This window comes from Episyrphus balteatus, chromosome 1 (assembly GCF_945859705.1).
Source record: "Episyrphus balteatus chromosome 1, idEpiBalt1.1, whole genome shotgun sequence".
NCBI lineage: Eukaryota > Metazoa > Arthropoda > Insecta > Diptera > Syrphidae > Episyrphus > Episyrphus balteatus.
Genome location: NC_079134.1, coordinates 149237712 through 149256313, shown reverse-complemented (window position 1 = coordinate 149256313; position 18602 = coordinate 149237712). Strand labels below are relative to the sequence as shown.

The 18602-nt window shown below is 29.5% G+C and overlaps 2 protein-coding genes across 2 annotated transcripts; both read right to left on the bottom strand.

Moving 5' to 3' along the window:
* Positions 1 to 3051: 3051 nt before the first annotated feature.
* Positions 3052 to 3911, bottom strand: LOC129911304 (trypsin 3A1-like). The gene is made up of 2 exons (XM_055989051.1): positions 3186 to 3911; positions 3052 to 3066 (listed from the first exon to the last, which is right to left on the bottom strand). The coding sequence occupies exons 1-2, from the start codon at positions 3900 to 3902 to the stop codon at positions 3052 to 3054; spliced, it is 732 nt and encodes a 243-aa protein (XP_055845026.1). The 5' UTR covers positions 3903 to 3911.
* Positions 3912 to 5948: 2037 nt separating this feature from the next.
* LOC129905855 (eukaryotic translation initiation factor 3 subunit J) lies at positions 5949 to 16930 on the bottom strand. Its single transcript, XM_055981477.1, has 6 exons — positions 16754 to 16930; positions 16464 to 16552; positions 9779 to 9889; positions 9401 to 9692; positions 9190 to 9329; positions 5949 to 6569 (listed from the first exon to the last, which is right to left on the bottom strand). Exons 1-6 carry the CDS (start codon positions 16767 to 16769, stop codon positions 6516 to 6518), a joined length of 702 nt encoding a protein of 233 aa, XP_055837452.1. The 5' UTR covers positions 16770 to 16930; the 3' UTR covers positions 5949 to 6515.
* Positions 16931 to 18602: the final 1672 nt, after the last annotated feature.

Here is an 18602-nt window from a genome sequence, read left to right as displayed (position 1 = left end):
AAGTAAACATTTAAATTGAAAAAAAAAACTGGTAATACTTTAAACTACAGTATAACAAGGCCTGTTCACTATATACAATTTATTCACTATTTCGGGCTTGAATTTTCGCTGTAATAAACCAATATATCGAGACTTTCAAAGTTCACTATTTAAAGTTTTCTGTGTAAAATTGAATAGTTCACTATATACAGGGGGTTCACTATATCGAGAGTCCGTGTAGAACTCCGTCGATGGTCTTTCTTCTATGATCTTTCTCTTAATAAGGGCTAATGAGGGCCTCTACCGAAGTTTCAACACTGGTGAGGCACAGGAAATACTTTGTGTGAGGACGGGTTTTGTAAGAATTTCCATAGTAAAATTATTGCTGAGATTACCAACTAATACAAGGGCTTGAGGATAGAGCTCATCTCAGCTAAGAAGATACCAAGACAACCACTAGTGCCTCATATTACGATGCGAATAAAAAAACATTCTGGTATTATTCAGGTAAATCTGAAGCACTCTAACTGTGTCAAAATCATGGAGGTGAAAAATTTGAGTTACAGGCATTTTTTGTTTTTTTTTTGTTTTTAATCAAAATAAAATTCAATTATAGAATTTTCTCATCTGTTGATTGATCTAAATGGCATGCATTAAGAAATATACTTGTTTTGGTAAAAAAAACATTTATCTTTTTTATTTTATTCCATCCAATGTACCAAAAAACACATTAAGGTCAATTTTTTGATATACTTGTCTCAAAAAATTTTGTAAAATATTATAGATACCCCATAAACCAAAACTACACATACAAAGTTTATAAAAGATACATTTCTGTTTTCTATTCAATGTATACAATCGGGACCAAAAGAAAATATACCTTACACTGAGGAAAAATACAAAATGAAGTTGCAACGTCTTTGTTGCAAAGATGAACTACTTTGATTTCTGTGTCTTTAAGATACGAAACCATCAAAAATCAACCTTTTTTCCACGTTGATTTTAAAATGTTCATCTTCAACCAGGAGCGTACACACCTTTGGGGCAACCGGGGCGACGCCCCGGGGCCCCCGACCGACCTCAGGGCCCCCACTGAAGACAATGCAGTGTTTGAATCACTTCGGATACAAGGGAGACAAATTATGTCATTCAGTGTAATGTATAATGTAGCCACATAATATATATTGATTTGATAAAAAGGTTACCCCAGGGGCTCCAAAAGGAAATAAACTGCTTTTTTAAAAGAAAAATTATAATTTTATTTTAGGGCCCCAAAAAATATTACTTGAAAAATCTTTGCAACCACAAATAATACATTAGGGGCCCCAAAAAAGCAAAAAACAACTTCAAGCCAGGGCCCTGCAGGGACCCCAAATGCCTTTACTTCAGTACTTAAAAAAAAATTAAGTTAAAAAAAAAATTGTTTTTTTTTGCCCCAACATAAATACATCAGGGCACAAACTAAAAACATTACGTTATTGGTGGCATTCCGAATATTACATCAAAACAGAGGCTTCAATACCTATTAATTCTTGGCTTTAAAAAAAATTATATTATATTTTAGGGGCCTCTAAGCACTTAATTTTGATAATTTTGAGGCCCCAAAAATTATTTTTCAGGGGCCCAAAAGAAATAAACTATGTTTGATGATGGAAAATCAAATGTGTACACATTACTTTAGAACAGAGACCCCAAGAACTATCAATTCTAAGCTAAAAAAAATGTATTTTAGGGGTCTCTTAATATTTAATTTTAGTTTTTCAGGGGCCCCAAAATAAAAAAAAATATGTCTGATGATGGAAACTCAAATATGTATTTATTACTTCAGAACAGAGGCCCCAAGAACTATCAATATTCTAAGCTTCAAAAATTTTTATTTTAGGGGCCGCTAAATATTTAATTTTGAGGGCCCCAAAATGAATTTTTCAGGGGCCCAACAATAAAAAAAAAATTATGTTTTATGATGGAAAATCAAATATGTACATCTACATATTACTTCAGAACAGAGGCCCCAAGAACTATCAATTCTAAGCTAAAAAAAAAATTGTTATAGGGGTCTCTAAATATATCATTTTAGGCAAAGTGCATTACGAACATATTAAAACATTAAAATAAATCTAAAAATATATAAGCCATACAAAAAAAAATTATGGCGTATACGTACTTTTTTTTGTATCTAAAGGGCCCCCAAATATGAAAGGGGCCCCAAAATTTAGTCTTGCCCCGGGGCCCCGACGACTCAACGTACGCCACTGTCTTCAACACAAAATCATTCCAAATAATAGTTAAATCAATGTGGTTTTCATTGATTTTACGTTGTTTTATGGTGGTTTTTCCCTCAGTGTACAAAATATGCTATGCATGTTTTCGAAAAAATAAAATGGCCATTTTCGCACAATATTGTTCGTAATACGAAACGGTGGATTTTAAAAGGAACTCGCAAAAAAAATATTTTAAGTAAATATATTAAGTAACAAGATGATTAAATTTTTTTCTTCTATAAATAAAGTTTAAGTAATCATACTCAACACTTTTTTGGGTGTATGTAATACCATTAACAAACAATGTACCTTTAAATCATTCCATAATATCCCTGTTTTTATAATTGAATGAAAAAACATACATAGTTCTGTTAACTCGTGTACAGCACCAAAGCTCAAATTCATCAAAAACAAATTTAATTATTTCGAATTCTATTTATTTTCCAATTTCATCAGCATCAGTGATGAATTCATTTCCTATAAGAGCTTAACTCTAATCCTATACCATCTAAGTTTGATGACATTTTCCGTTTCAATTGGTTGCGGTAGGAAACACTAATCCTAAATAAACAAAAAACATATTGCTTTCATTGTTTCAGTAACTTTGCAATAAATGATTCAAATAATTTTCAATTTTTTGTTCTTTTTCGATGCAGAGCTTAATATTTTACATTTTTTAATGGAATTTTTAATTATAAAGTGAAAAAAGCATATTTCGTAAAGGATAATATTCTTTTTTGAAATAAAAAATATACTAAAAGGGTTTAATATAGTGTTTTCTTTTATTTTTTATTTTTTGTCTAAAATATGCCTACAAACTCATAAACTTAAAAATTGTCACAAGACTTATAATTAATTAAATTAACTTTTATATAAATATTTTAAATTAAACAAAAAAAAAAAAAACATTTTTTATGATTGAATAAAATTTAATAAATCAGGTACCGATGAATAGACTCCTGGATAATTTGGGTTAGCACAGCCAACTCCAAACGAAATAATTCCAACCTGTTCTGCATTTTTAGGATTTATCAACGGTCCACCAGAGTCCCCTTGGCAACTATCTCTGCCTTTGGCAGCAGCACAAATCATCACACTATTTACTTCCCTAAGTCTTTGATATCTCCGAGCACATTCGTCCTGGTTGAAAACATTAACATAAGCTGCTCTTAAATGTTTTCTTTGTACCACTGTGGTACTAACATTCACTATTTGTCTACCCCATCCACTTACAATCAGGGGAGTGTTATCATCTGGACGTTCTGTAGCCAATTTGATTGGTAAACTTGTGTCTGAATAAATGATTGGTGGGTTGATTTTCAGTTTGCCAACATCATGAGATGAAGTTCTTTCATCGTATTCCGGATGTAGTAGAATTTCGTAAACTCGATGGAATAAACCATCATCAGCTGAATCCGAACCTGAACGTATACTAAATTCAGATGCAGTACCATCGACAATACAATGTGCTGCAGTTAAGATCGTATCTTGATCTAATATAGTTCCTCCACAAATGTGACGATCTCTGGAACGAACTGAAACTAATTCAGGATATGTTAGTTTGCTATCAATTTCTCCACCGATTATGCGTCCTTTCAATGAAACACTTAATACGTTGGCTAGTGCCAGGATTAGAAGAAATGATATCGTGAAATACTGCATGACTTTTGTGATAGAAATAAAAATTTTTTCTAAATTTTGTCTATGAATGTGATGCTTTTATATGAATTTTGTCTTAGAATAAAAATAATCTTATCTTAATATTCTTGATCTTGAATAATGAGTGTAAAGTTGAAAAAACTTTACATTTTTTAACTTCCGTAAGCAGGATTATAAACTATCATAAAACTATAAAGTTGATATGATTTAAAAAAAAATAAATAAATAGTTAAGAAAGACAAAAATTTAAGATAAGACTTAATATTTATTTAAAAGATAACTTTTTTTCTCAGTTTTTTGTTTATTTACATATCTCTAAAACTTTGCTCTAATGAAACACTTTGTCATGTGCTTAGAAATCCTAATAATAAACGTAAATTCCTCAAAACGATAACAATATTCTAATTTATTAGTTAAAACTAATACTTACAGTGTAATTTACTATGTTATTGGGTCAATGTGGTGTATACGTACTATTTTTAAATAAAAAAGACCGATACGAATGAGAGCAATGTGGCTTAAAAGGACTTCAGTAGTAGATAACAAATATGAACATTTTTTTTTTCAAGAAAACCATCCCAAGAACTTGCTATCACGATTATTTTCAAACTAGAAAGTGTTTTTTCAGCCAATACTTTTTTCAGGGAAGTCCGATTGTCTTAGTTTTTTTGCCCATAAGATGCAGCAACGAAAAATACCCTAAAATCATGTGCCATAAGCTTGTAAGCTGTATAAGCTTGTTTTTGATCAAAATGCACATGATAGACAAATGCCCCAATGAATTTATGTGGATGTAAGTGATAACATAAAATGATTGGTATCTTGGATGGGTTTTTGATTTGGATGCATAAGTTATGAAATTTTTACAGACCCTATATCTCACCAGTACACCAGTTTTACACAGCGGAAGTCCAGTTTGTGCCTCTCCACAAACTATCCATTTTCCTCAAATCGTCTGTAAGTCTTAAAACCTGGTACGCAGCTACCATACAAATTATCGAAACAATAAAGAGTAAACATTTCGCTTGGAATTCTTCCCTTTCCATTGTTTCAAACATTGGAACGAAAATGATCATGAAAATTTTCCTTCGAAATGTATTCGTGTCAGCAAAAAATTTCAATGGGAATTTTCTGTTATTTCATTTTATTTTTTATTCAGTGGAAATAAATTCCAAAGGGGATTCACGATTGTTAAAGATATTCCGAAGAAATAAATATTTGTCAGGAAAACAAAAATTCGTTCTAAAGACTCACGATATGAGAAGAAGCTCTTTCTCAAGAACTATGAGAAGTATTGAAAAATGTTTCACAGATCATGTTTTTTTTAGATAAAACAATACACTTAATTTGTAAAACCTTGAAACATTCAATTCATAGAGAAGTGGACTTGACGCATTATTATTCTAAACAACTCATATGGTCCATTATTGCTAGGAACACAAAATTCCGCTGGAGATTCACGATATGAGTCGTTATATTTGAAACTTTGTTCTCCCTACATTTTAGTACTTAAAGCACACAATTTATGTATTATTTCAGTAAGGCTTAAATTTGTTTTAGAAAAGTAGGGATGCCATCAGATAGTGCTCAGTAAATACTAAAGGACCTCATCATTAGTGTATTTTTTACAAAAAGTGGACATGTGCCGTTTTTCCCCTGCATCCTTCAAGATTCTCGAACACGTTTGTGAACCAGTTTTCTTGAAAATCATCAAATTGATATTAACCTTCATTTCAAAATAACCCAATTCGTCCATAACTTATGATTTTTGCATTGAAAAATGAAAATCATGCTCAGTGGGCCGCTTCTATAATTTCAATCGCTTGGTGAACTTTGCCATATTTATACGTTACCTTGACTATAAAAATATATATAAAAAATTAAAAAGTCATTATTTTACTATTGCAAATTTTTCTTTTATTTTTTTAAATTTGTTTCGGTTTTTTTTTTGCTTTTTTTGTTTTTAATTTTTGTTTTCTCTCTCTCTCTCTTTTTCTCTGTCTCTCTTTAATTTTACATTACAAATATTTTTTTTATTTAGTTTTCCTATTTTATTCTTTTTTTTTTTTTTGTTTTTGTTTTGTTGTAGGTTTTTCTTAATATTGTTTTTCATATGTTCAATCCGTACCTGTTTTGGAACTATAAAAATACATAGATGTATGACTGCAAATACGGTTTTTTTTTTTGTTTTCCCTTGATTAATAATAATTTAATAACAATTTTTTTTTATTTATTTCCTTTTTGCGCTTTTGTAGTTTTTTTTTTCTTTTTGTTTTTTTTTTTTTTGTTTCCTTCCATAAAATTATTTAACAACTTGAAAAACGGTTGGAGGAATATAAAAAAAAAACACATTTTATATTCAAAATATTATTTAAAAAAAAAACAACAACAATGTTTGTGTTTTGAGATAAAAAAAGAAACATCATATCATAGAGAAGAAAGAAGAAAAAAAGTAAAATAATAATTATCAATAAAAATTATTTAAAAATAAATTCACAAACTAGGTAATAATGACGGTAAAAAAAACGAAATAATATTTTTATATATAAATTTATATATGTATTTATATTTGTTGACCTAGACGATGCGACGACAGTGATGGTGTGTTGGAAAATATTACATAAAATCATCGTAATCATCATAATCGTATTTGTAGTCAACTACTTCCGTCTGTAAAAGAAAAATAAGAAGAAGAAATGTAATAATTTAATTAGAAAAGGTGAGATCAAAATTGAATTGAGTTATTGATGGAGAGGAGCAATATTGATTAAGTTCCAATAAATTTTAAATACATAACCCGCAGACACAATGAAAAATAAAAAAAAAAAAAAACAGAGAAAAAATCTTTCGTCCAAACCGTATTTCGTATTTTTTTTTTTTCCATTTGTTTTTAATGGTTGCACTAGCCCTTAAAAAATAAATAATTTAATATTTGTATGAGAATATTTTCAAAGAAAAACAGGCAGAAATACTTCGAGGGATAACCTTCATTGCCGATAGGAATTTTTATCGGGGAATTTTTCCTTGGAAGTTTTCCATTCCATAACGAAGAAAAAAATAACAAAAATAATAAAAATTATTTAAATTATTTCTATTTTAAGTGGAGCGATTGAATATAATTCAATTTTAAAGTTCAAGTTGAGTTGAGGTCACTTGAACTTTAAAATTGAGTTTTCCATTCCAACGTAGCAATCGTTTAAAAATTGTTCTTTAAAAATTTGCCTCCACCAGAACTTGGGCTTTTAGAGCAGATTAAAGCACTGTGTTCGTAAAAATCATGCAAGAAAACGCTGCAATTTCAATCTGGTTTTAAAGCTCTTTTTGTATGGATCCAGAGTTTCTAATTCTTTGAAGCCGGGTACAAAGGGGTTAAGTCAAAAAATCGATTTTTATTGGACTTTAGTCAGTTTTTTTTCTCTTTCGTTTGTTCCTATCGCCATAGCTCTAGCGTATCTCCTTCCGTTAGAAATGATTCGGTACAAACGGTTTAAGTCAAAAATTTTTTAAATTGTATGGTACTAAAGGCGTAAGTTGACTTAACTCCTTTGTTTTTGCATTCATTTTTAATTTTTAAATACAAAAATTGATCCTAAAGCGTTAAGTCAAGAGGAAGAAAAAAAACGAAAAGCGATTTTTCTACTGTATTATACCATTTCAAAAAGAATTTTCACATTTGGTAATTAATCACATTGATATTTCCAACTTGCTTTTATAAATTAAACCTTGTTATCAATGTAAACAAAGATTTTTCTTGACTTAACACCTTTGGACCAAGTTTATTTTTGAAGACTAAATGGCTCTAAAGTGTTAAGTCAACATAATTTATTTTTAAAAACGGTCATTTTCTGGTCAACAGCATATGGATATTAAAATAGATCTTATAAATGATGTTTCTGCATCATTACTTTTTAAAAATAATAATATTCAGATTTACAAACAAAAATTGAAGCTTCAATTTCATTTTCCTCAAAACTACATTTTCTGAATTAACACCTTTGTACCCGGCGCCAAAGAATTGTTCGAATGCATTTATCATCTCATTCGGTTAAGTAAGATTTTCATCATTGAAGCCAATCATTGAAATTTGTCGACAGGTCGTTTTTTGCAATCATTGAAAATTTTTTCCTGATTGGCTGAAATTTTTATTCTGACAGAAATCGGTCAATGATGAAATTACATAATGTTAAATTTGATGTTTCAAAAAAGTTAGTTTAGTCCCTAAAGTTTCATGAACGTGCGCATTGAAACGTGAATCAGTGGAACGATTCATTTCATTTTTTGACATTATTTTACTTTATACAATTTATTTTACTGAACAGCTGATTGTAATCAGCTGTTCAGTAAAATAAATTTCCACCCGAAAAATAGAAAAATACATTTATAGTGAAAAATAACTTTTGAGTTAAACTTTTTTTTTCTAAAAAAAAAATCTTTGGGTGATTCCCAATCGAGTAGTACATAAATTGCATTTCTAATCAAAAGTAAACAAAATCAAATATTCATTAAAGCATTTTTCCGGATTTATTTCAATAGTAGCTAGAACTGGCCTCTAATTTTAAGTAAGTTTTTATTATTGGCGTCTTTGTTGAATTTTAACTGACTCGGCTAGTGACCGTATGAATCTTCCTACCTACAGATGCATTTCGGACATATCAAAGAAATTTCAAGAAACGTTATGTTTTAAAGTGAGACATCCTAAGTATGATCTACCGAGAATATTGTGGCTATTTATGGATTCGTGGTCATCTTTGATATTTTACTGACGGCTTATGCTCTATTAATATGCGCAATCTTAAAAGTCCTAGAATAAATAGCTTATAAAAAAAAAAAAAACAATTTTGTTAAATCGTAATGTTGAGAGATGCCAAAGCATGGTGCAACAACATCAGCATTATGCTACTCGTATAATTAATATACAAATAACTCATAAAAATGAATTTCCGCATGTCAATCATTACCTTTGAGTTGGGTGTTTGGTTTGAACGAACAACGTTTCAACGAATACCGAAAATCTAAGCTTATCCACATCTGCCGACTGAGAGAAAAAACAGTTAAAAATCAATAATTAAAGTAAGTATTTTTCGGAATGATTTAGTTTCTATATTCCGAAAAATATTTATATCAAAGAGATTTAGGATATTTTTTCCACAGCCCAGAAATGTGCGCGATTGTTGTTTGAGCTTACATAAAAATGTAAGAAACAAAATAAAGTTTTTTTTTTAGAGTTTAAACTAATCCAAGATTTGTATCTGCCTTTTTAATTTGTTTTAATTAAAAAAAATATACTTACAATATTTTGATCCATCTTAAGAGTAATCTTTCCTTTGCCTTTGCCAACAGGCTTTTTCGTATTTTGTTTTTCCATTTTTTGTTTTTCCGTATGTAGACTTTCTACTGTGATTTTAATTTTTTTCAATTCAGCTGCAGTTACTGTAATAGCAAGAAATATATATTCATTGGCAAAAATAATAAATAACTTTGTTTAAAAAAAAAAAACTTACAATTTGCACATATGTTACGAACTAAATCTTCTACGAAATTGGGAAATTCATCTGATGACCTATAAAGAGAAACACGCGTACTAATTGCATCGCCGAAATCTTTGAATTCTGCTTTGCTTTCCGGATTAAATGAATCTAAACTAGTTGCAATGCCAAATGTTTCTAAAGCACTTTTGAGGTCGTTATCTTTTTCAATTTGTTGTAATCGTAATTTTTCGGCCAATTTTTCTTCGGGTGATAATTTTTCTAATCGTTCTTCTTCCAATCGTTCTTCTTCTTCACGTTTCAAACGCTAAAAAAAATAAAAACAAAAATTAAAAATGTTTAATCAATATTTTCATTTGTAAATCAAAACAAACGTCTGTATATTATATTTACCTCTTTTTCAGAAAGTTTAGCTAATTGTGCCTTGTTTAGAACTTTTTTGGTTGGAGTTAGTTTTGGTTGTTCTTTTTCTTCATCTTTTTTCTCTTCATCCTCCCAACTGTCCTGTAAGACGTACACAAAAAAAAAAAAGTTCAGAGAAAAATATAAAGGAAATATTAATATATGTATAATAGGATCTCTTAATAGCAGACTGGACTTCTCCAAAGCAATTTGTTCCAAAACGGAAAATGGCTGTTGGAGGCAGGTTTGTAGTCTTTTTTAACAGTAACCACTACAAAATTACAGTGTGTAACACGGGAACGGGCCGTATTATGTATTTAAAAATTTTATATTGCCAAAACTGCAAAATTATGATGTACGATACGGTATGACTAAAATTCTATATTTCATAATACTGTTAATCCGGAATTTGGTAATTAAAAATACTGTATGAGTAAAATACTGTACACCAATATAATATAATTATGTATTTTAAAAAAAATCTATTACCTGAAATACGAGTACTGTGATAAACAAAACTGTATTCTTGCAAAATGCCGAATAAACCATAAGAACTTTTATACATTACCAAAACGATTTTTCAGCCTATTTTCAGCATTTTTAAAAGAGAACACAAAAAAAAAATGGACACACTGATTTCACTAAAACCCAAAAATTGGGATGCAGGGACAAACAAAATATTTTTTCTTGCTTCGTCAATTTTAAACTAATTTCAATTTGTTTACTGTTTCAAAAAGAAGACATTTAGAACTTTCCAATACATAAAATATGTGGATTTTGTAAAAAAAAAAGATTAGATTTTCAAAAATACTCTTTTTACCAAATTTTCTCAACTTTGACAATAATTTTAAGCTAGAAGCACCCTAGTCCTTAAGACTTGCATCTTAATTTTGATCATTTTAAAACTAATACAAACTTCAGATTTATTTCCAGCTTCAAGGAGTTTATTGTTAAAGTAAGGTGTATTAACTCGAGGGCTAACAGCTGTACTAGACCAAATCCCAAAAAGTGAAGTATATAGTGGATAAAAAGAGTTAAAGTTAATACGGGATGGTTTGATATTTTTAGCGCTATTAAAGAAACGAAACACTTTTTGACACGGACAGACTTTGCCATTTGGAAAAAAAAAAAAATACTATTCTAATCTAAAAAAAAAGGAAATAATGGTGGTTTAAACTAAATTGAATCAAATAGTTTTTCTTGATAATATTTAAAACACAGGAATGGAACGATTTGTCACTCCCAAAAATTAATTTTCAACTAAGTTCTTTTTGATGTTAAGTCAAAAATATATACTTTTCCATAATATGTTGTTTTTTTTTAAAGTCCAAATCAGAAGACGCAAATTGGAATTTGGTTAAAAAAAAAAAAAAAAACAAGAAAGATTTTGAGGTATTTATCATTAATTTCTTTTTTCAATATCTTTGAGAAAAAATATAATTTTGAAAAAAAATTAAAAAATACTTAACGGTGATGTAATTCCACGTCAAATGTACACAAAACAAGCCGTTTTTGACGTGACGTGCTAGTGAAATTTTGATTCGGAATCAGCACATAAAAACCCTTTAGAAAAGTAGGGTATGGTTCAAGTTCTTTTTTCGTTGTCGACCAGTGTAATCAAAATATTTTGGGTCGTGAAAAGCAATTGTGACTATAGCCCAGTCGGGATGTAAAAAAAATTAAGCTGAAATGGAAAAAATTAAATCGTGCAATTTTTTTTCATAGGACTGAAAGCTTAAAACCAGTTTTTCGGAAAAATCGAGCTTGACCCAAAGCCGCCGTCTTGGATTTAAGGAAAAACAAGTTTTAGTGAATAACTCGGCCATTTTTTTATATTTGACAACAATGCATGATATAGGTAAAACTTGTAGAAAATTTTATTTTCTATAACTTTTATGTACATATATTATAATAAATTTTTCTATATGGCTCATATTTTTCGAGGTAATTTGAAAACACTATTCCCTTACTCAGCTTAAACGTTATACCCGCTTTGAGTATAGATTGTAAGATCAACGCAATATGAGAGTGTTTTATATGTTTTTGGAGATGAAAAATCTAGCTGTGATGTTAGTTTTTGCAAATTCCTGAAATTTTATAAACAAAAGGAACTATCTAAAAATCGGTAAGTGCCATTTTAAAATAAATGAGTAAATATTATTATGTCTAGCAAGACAATTAAATCTTTTAATTTTTTAAATCGGTTTATTAATGACCAATTGTTTATGACAAAAGGTTAAAAGAGAGAGAGAGTTTCCCGAAAAAACTGGTTTTAAGCTCTCAGAGATCTCCTCTAACGTCCAATGAAAAAAAAATTGCACGATCTAATTTTTTCCATTTGAAATGTTTAATTCGACTGGCCTACTAAGAAAGTTTAAATTATTTATTAAATTCAAAAAAGATGTCTTTTAAAATGTTTTAACTCTTAATTGTTAAGAGGACATTACCAGAAGAACAATAACAGAAAAATGCTTTATCGAATTACATTATGTGAGTCGCCTATATTTTTTCAATTTAATTTTATAAACTGATAGATAGCTAAGGATAATTGGAACTCCTGCTTTTCAAGGTGGGCAAACATCAAACTGCAAAAGTCCATTGCAACAGGTTTCGAGAAGAACGCATTTTAAGGATTTGTTCTCAATAAAACTAAGTACTAAAGGCTCATCATTTATTTACTTTTTTAGCAAGGCTTAAATTTGTTTTTTTTTTTTTTTTTTTTAAGTAAGGATTAGAGATGCCGCGAACATTCGGCCACTATTCGGTATTCGGCCTATTTTTCTGGTATTCGGTATTCTCCCCAATGCACTGTGGGCTAGAACGCTATTTTAGCTGGAAATAATTAAAAATGTCAACTTCTTCCAAAATTGATAATTTTGGTCTCATTCGATAGATGAATGGACTAGTTATAATTTCTCATTAAAAGTTGAGGTCAAAACATTCATTGGCTACCTAAAAAACACAGTCGAAAGCAATTTTTCGAAAAAAAACAAAAAAGGCCACTTTTTCCTCTATCCAGATAATCGTTTACTGAGTTTGTTTTAACGGATTGATTGTGAAAATTTTGCTAGTTTATCAATGAGTGATGGATCTTAATATAGTATGCTAATAAATTGTTATTATATTGAACTTTTGTGTATAAATTTTAAAGTAAAGTATGTTACTCCACCGATTTCATATAAAACGAATGCTTCTAAGCTTTAAAAAAAAGGCACGCGTAGGCACACTCTAGAAATAATTTTAAAAAGTAGCTAGCCTATATGGCTTTATGTTTTATATAAAACTATGTCCTACAAGAGCAAACTTTTTTCGCTGTAACTCCGAAAGTATAAGGAGCAAAATATTCAGAAAAACTACTTACGATGAAAAGAAAACGAGTTTAATGTTTTCAAATAACGATTTTGTTATTTCCATTAACATTTTATATTCCATAATAAGCAAAAACAACTTTTGTTCGCTTCAATGATACCATTTTCGAATTTGATGCGTTCAAACTTCAAAGAACCCATTTTTTTGTTTTTTAGACCAATTATATGTGTTGTAAATTTAAAAACCTCATTTTACATAATAACTCGCTTATTTTTGGTGTTGTTCTTACCATTAGAATCTGTTGTGCCATAAAATTATCATTATTATATCATTCGACACCATTTTAATGCCTTAAATTGCAATTTTAGACGATTTCGTGAATTTCTATAATTAATTCCAGCTAAAATAGCGTTCTAGCTCACAGTGCAATGGAGAAGAAAAAAGACATAAATTACACTGGCTAACAAAATTAAACTTTCTTTTTATTGCCGAAACAAAAATAAACTTTTCTGAAGGTTTTCGGTGTGCTGAGCTCGAATCCGTAGTCAAAATAAATTAATCAGCTCCCGTTTTTGAAATATTACCGTTAGAAAATGCTGTACTTCAGACCTTATTTTTTATATAAGGAAATTTTTTTGAGCATATTTGGTAACGGTTTCTATAAGAACTATTTTCTATCTTTCAAGACCTATTTAAATCTTTTCGATATCTTTTTCACTGCCATCTCGGGTCTCAGTTGTTTGGCATTTTATATGTACCTTAGAAATTTTATCTCCTTTTTTATATTATAAAGCCAAACCCACTTACTTCATTTTAAGATATCTCGCGCAATAATAAAGATATTGAAAAAATTTAAGGGTAATTCCATGAAAAAGTGGACACGAATTTTGAACAAATTATGCAGTTTTTTTTACTTTTTGTAATAGCAAATTACTATTTACAAACTCTGACACTTTATGCAAGTTGCAAGAAAAGATTCTTTGTTGTATTCCCTTATGGATAGAAATTAAATTCAAGGAGAATAAATAATCTTAAAGCATTTTTAAAGCATAAGCTGCCAACTACAGAAGAATTTCACATGAAAATGACGGAAAAACAAGCCCACAGAAAATTGGATGAATCTAATAGTGACCATGACAATATGCCCTCGTGATTGCTAAAATAAATTAACATTTAAGCAAGCTTCGTTACACAATATTCGATTTAAAAAAAACTTGAGTGAAAATGCATCTTTTCTTTACTTTTGGAACCACAAATCGCAGGTAACATGAGTTACCAAAATAATGTAGCGTGAGTTACCTAAACATTTTAAAATTTTTCCTCGAAATATCGAATAAATGTTTGGTTTTGTCACTAATATTAAAAGTTTGTAATTTTTTATGCATGGAATCTTCATTTAAAACAAATAAAGATTCTTAATTTCGCAGAAAAACTTCATACTGTGGGACTCTTAAATCTCGTGTCCGATTTTTGTAACGTGAGTTACCATCATACTTTTATTTATCCCAAGCAAATACTAAAATAAAAGAAAAATTTTTTTGTTAATTATGAAAGTAATAGTTATGCTCCGTTCATGGATAGTAATTTCGTATCAATTTATATTAAAATTAACAACAAAAAATTATTTATGTATCGGAAATTTTTGTGAATGTAACGTGAGTGACCATGGAATTGCCCTTAAACAGGTTTTGAAAGATGAAAAACAGTTCAGAAACCATAACTAATTATGGTATAATAATTTTCCTTACATAAAAGAATAAGGTCAGAAGTGCTAAAAAAAACTGTTTTTGCATTTTCTAACGGTAATATTTCAAAAAGGGGAGCTGATTAGGTTTTTCGGACTTCGGATTCGAGTTCAGCATATCGAAAACCTTCAGAGAAGTATATTTTTGTTTTGGCAACAAAACCCTTGTAAACCACTGTTATTATACCAAAATGTGTATTTTATTAAAAAATTGTAATTTTAGTATCAACTGAGGCAAGTTGTGGTGAATGAAAACTATTTGTTGTGGTGAATGAAAACTTGTTTGGGTCCGCCGTTCGATCTTGGCGAACAGTCTTCATATATAATTCGATTTCAGATATCTACCTTTGCAGTAGTAGGTAGTGTGTTCAGACATTTATCTTAAAAGTAGTTCAGTTATTCATCGTTACAATACGATGTTGTGGAAATTTTCTAAGCCAGATCTTTTCTTGAGACAAAGTATAAAATTTTTGAAATTACCAACGATTTTTTCTGAGTGTCCTTGGCCGAATATTCGGTATTCGCCCGAGGAGCGTGGCCAAATATTCGGTATTCGGCCAAATCAATGTTCGCGGCATCTCTAGTAAGGATGCAATCAGATAGTGCTCAGTAAATATTACAAGCCCTCATCATTTACATATTAAAAAAAAAAAAACAAAAAACTACCGCATAGACATTATGCCATTTTTTTCTCTGGACCATTCACATGATTTCTTTGTTATCCATTACTCGTAACCCCACGCAAGATGAAAGGAATAGGATTATTAATTTTATTTATTTTATTTCTATTTTTTCAGAAAATTCCCACATTTCATTTTTATATAGATTTTTTTTTAGAGGAATCCAAAGGTTCCATATTCTTGGAAAAATCTGTCAGTTTACTATTAAATTCTATTTTACAGCCCACATAGTTTGAACTTTACGTCATTTGCAATATCCATTAAATTACCATCAATTACCTATCAGCTATTGCACACCAGACAGACAAAAGTAATCAGAGAGAGAACCAACATTGATTTGTTCCACTGTTAACTTTGTTAGGTAACAAACTACAAAACCCATATCATTATGGAACTTGTGATAAAATTACCAATTCTACCCAGCAAGTTGGATAGGGATTAACATATCTATCAACCACTTTCACTTTTTTATTTTTTTCAACAAAAAAAAAAAAAACAAAAAATCCAAAGAAATAAAAACAAAACCACTAACCCAATTTGCAGACAGAAAAAAATCAAAAAAGAACCACGAGAGACGAGATACACCCAAAAAGAAGCTCAGACTTATGAACAAAAAAAACGCAACAAACAAAAAGGAGAAAAAAAAATGCAAAAAATTAACAAAATCTACCACGTGGACGGAAATAATCGACGAGTGCAGCTTTTCGGCGAGGGTTTTTTCATTCTATTGAATTGTTGCAATTGCTTCATAAAGCATTTACATAAAATCCTTGTAATTTCAACAAAATACATAAAATAAACTTTAATCATTTTTGTTTAACCTTTAAAATAGCTTATTTCTGCTGTTTGCTGTTTGAAAAATAGCAAAATCATTATTTTACCTTGAAGTGGGGAAGAAAATATACATAATAATTTTGTTCAATACTTTGACTAGGAATCATACCTTTACATCTTCTTCTTCGTCTTCACCTTCCCATTTGTTTAAACTTGCAACTTTCGGCCGTACAACAATTTCTTTATCGGCAACAGTTTCTAAATCAAATACAAATTGAAATTGTTAATTAATTTATTTTAATAATAATTTAAATGTAAAATTAGAAGAAAAAAATGAGACTGGAATGTGAGGTCATTTTTTTTGGGTGGTTTTTATGAAACTTTTTCTTCTTTGTGTTGGCAGAGAAAAAGTTGGAAATTGTGCAAGATTTTTTTTTTGAATAAATCATTTGAACTTACCCCAATCGTCATCCATGATTGATATTTAATTGTATTTAATCAATTTTGCTTTGTTAATTTATTAATATTTTGTGTGAATTTTTTCTGAAAGTTGAAAAAGAAAAAATTCACTTCTTGCTTTTGAACACTTGGGAAAATGAGACGTGTGGCTCTTTTTTTTTTAGACAGTGAAAAAATTAAATGCGTGAATTTTGACATTTCGTAATTTTTTTTTTGAAAGACATGTGGAATGGAATGGAAGTGGAATATTTTTGAAAAGTGATGCCAAGTTTAAAAATTAGGGGGAAACAATAGGTGTGTTTTTTATTACAACCGGTCTTAACTGGCAAAAAGCAATTTACATGTTAAATACAACAACACCTTAGCCCCGTGGGCTAACTTTTTAAGCCCGGAGATTTCTCTGGGCTTAACTTTTTGAAAAGTTTTAAATCTGTGCTACCAAACTTATTTTTTTTATAAATTGTTTAGAATTTGTTAAAAAACATGAAAACTCACGTTTGGAAGGACAAAAGTGCCTGGCTACACAGTAGGTGTGTTTTTTTGTTTATCTATATAGATTTTTTGCAAAAAAACAACATCGGGATTTTTGAAATCCATGCAAACATTTGGCACCACTGTACATATACTTTGGCAGCTGTCTATCAAAAATGTTGCTTTTGTTTTTTTTTTTTTATTTTAACTCCGAAGTGGGAAGGCCATTACATCCATGTTGGATTCAAAAAAATTTTTTTTTCACAAAAAACCAAAAATGATCTGTATATTCTTAGCTACATTTTAAGACCATGACCATTAACACTAGTTCCGTCGTTTTTGTGTTATAAGCGTTTGAAGGTAGCCATATTGAATTTTTTTTCGATTTTTTGAAAACCAACAGCCATATTTATAAAAGAATTTTAAAGGTTGTTTAACGTTAAACAACCTCTAAATAGCTTTTAAGTACAAAATGTGTATTTATAAAGAATTTACACATTTAAGCAACGTTGCTTAACGATTGCTTAACTTAAACGCCATTCACCGCGTTTAGAGCTGGCTTAGAGCCATTTTAAGATTGATTTGACCACATATGAATTATTACTAAGATCGTGAGCTCAGTATCATGTTATTAATTTATCTAGGGTGTGGGGTGAAGACTTCATTTTGGTTTGAAATGAAATTATTCCCTAAAAGGAGCTTGAATTTTAAATTCAAATCAAAGAATTAAAGAATGTTAAAAAAAATTAAAATGGCTAGTACAAATAAAAAAAATCAATGCCGTCTGGCAACGAAAGCAAACTCATTGTCAACGACCTAATCTGTTTTTTTTTGCGCAGTCAAAGTTAAGAATTTTTGTTTACAAAAATACATACCCTCACGTTGTCAAAAACCACGTGATGTTTCTAAAATGTAATAGTATTTTGTACTAGATTAGTCAATTCCCCTTCATTTTTTGACACAACTATCGTTTAGTTAATCATCTGTGAAAATTCGATTATAAATACAAATTTTAGCAACGTTGCTTAAAGGCGAATTAAATATTTAAGCAAGCTTAATTAAACAACCTTTGAGAACCAATTTAAGCAAATCTAATAAATACCGCTGCAAATGTGAAAACTTTTTTATTTTTATTTCTAATTTTTCGAAAAAACTTTATTAATTTTATATACATATCTGTTCAGCAATCTTATCAGGATCCATTTAAGACTTTTATCTGATGCGTATATCTCGAGATATTAACATTTCAATGCAACCATGTCAAACAAATTTTTGATTATTTTTTTCTATGAGAGTTTTTTTCAAACCTCGTTTTCTCCGCACTACTGTTTTTATCGAGAGAAAGTAAAATCTGGATAATTATCTGGATTTTAGGGTG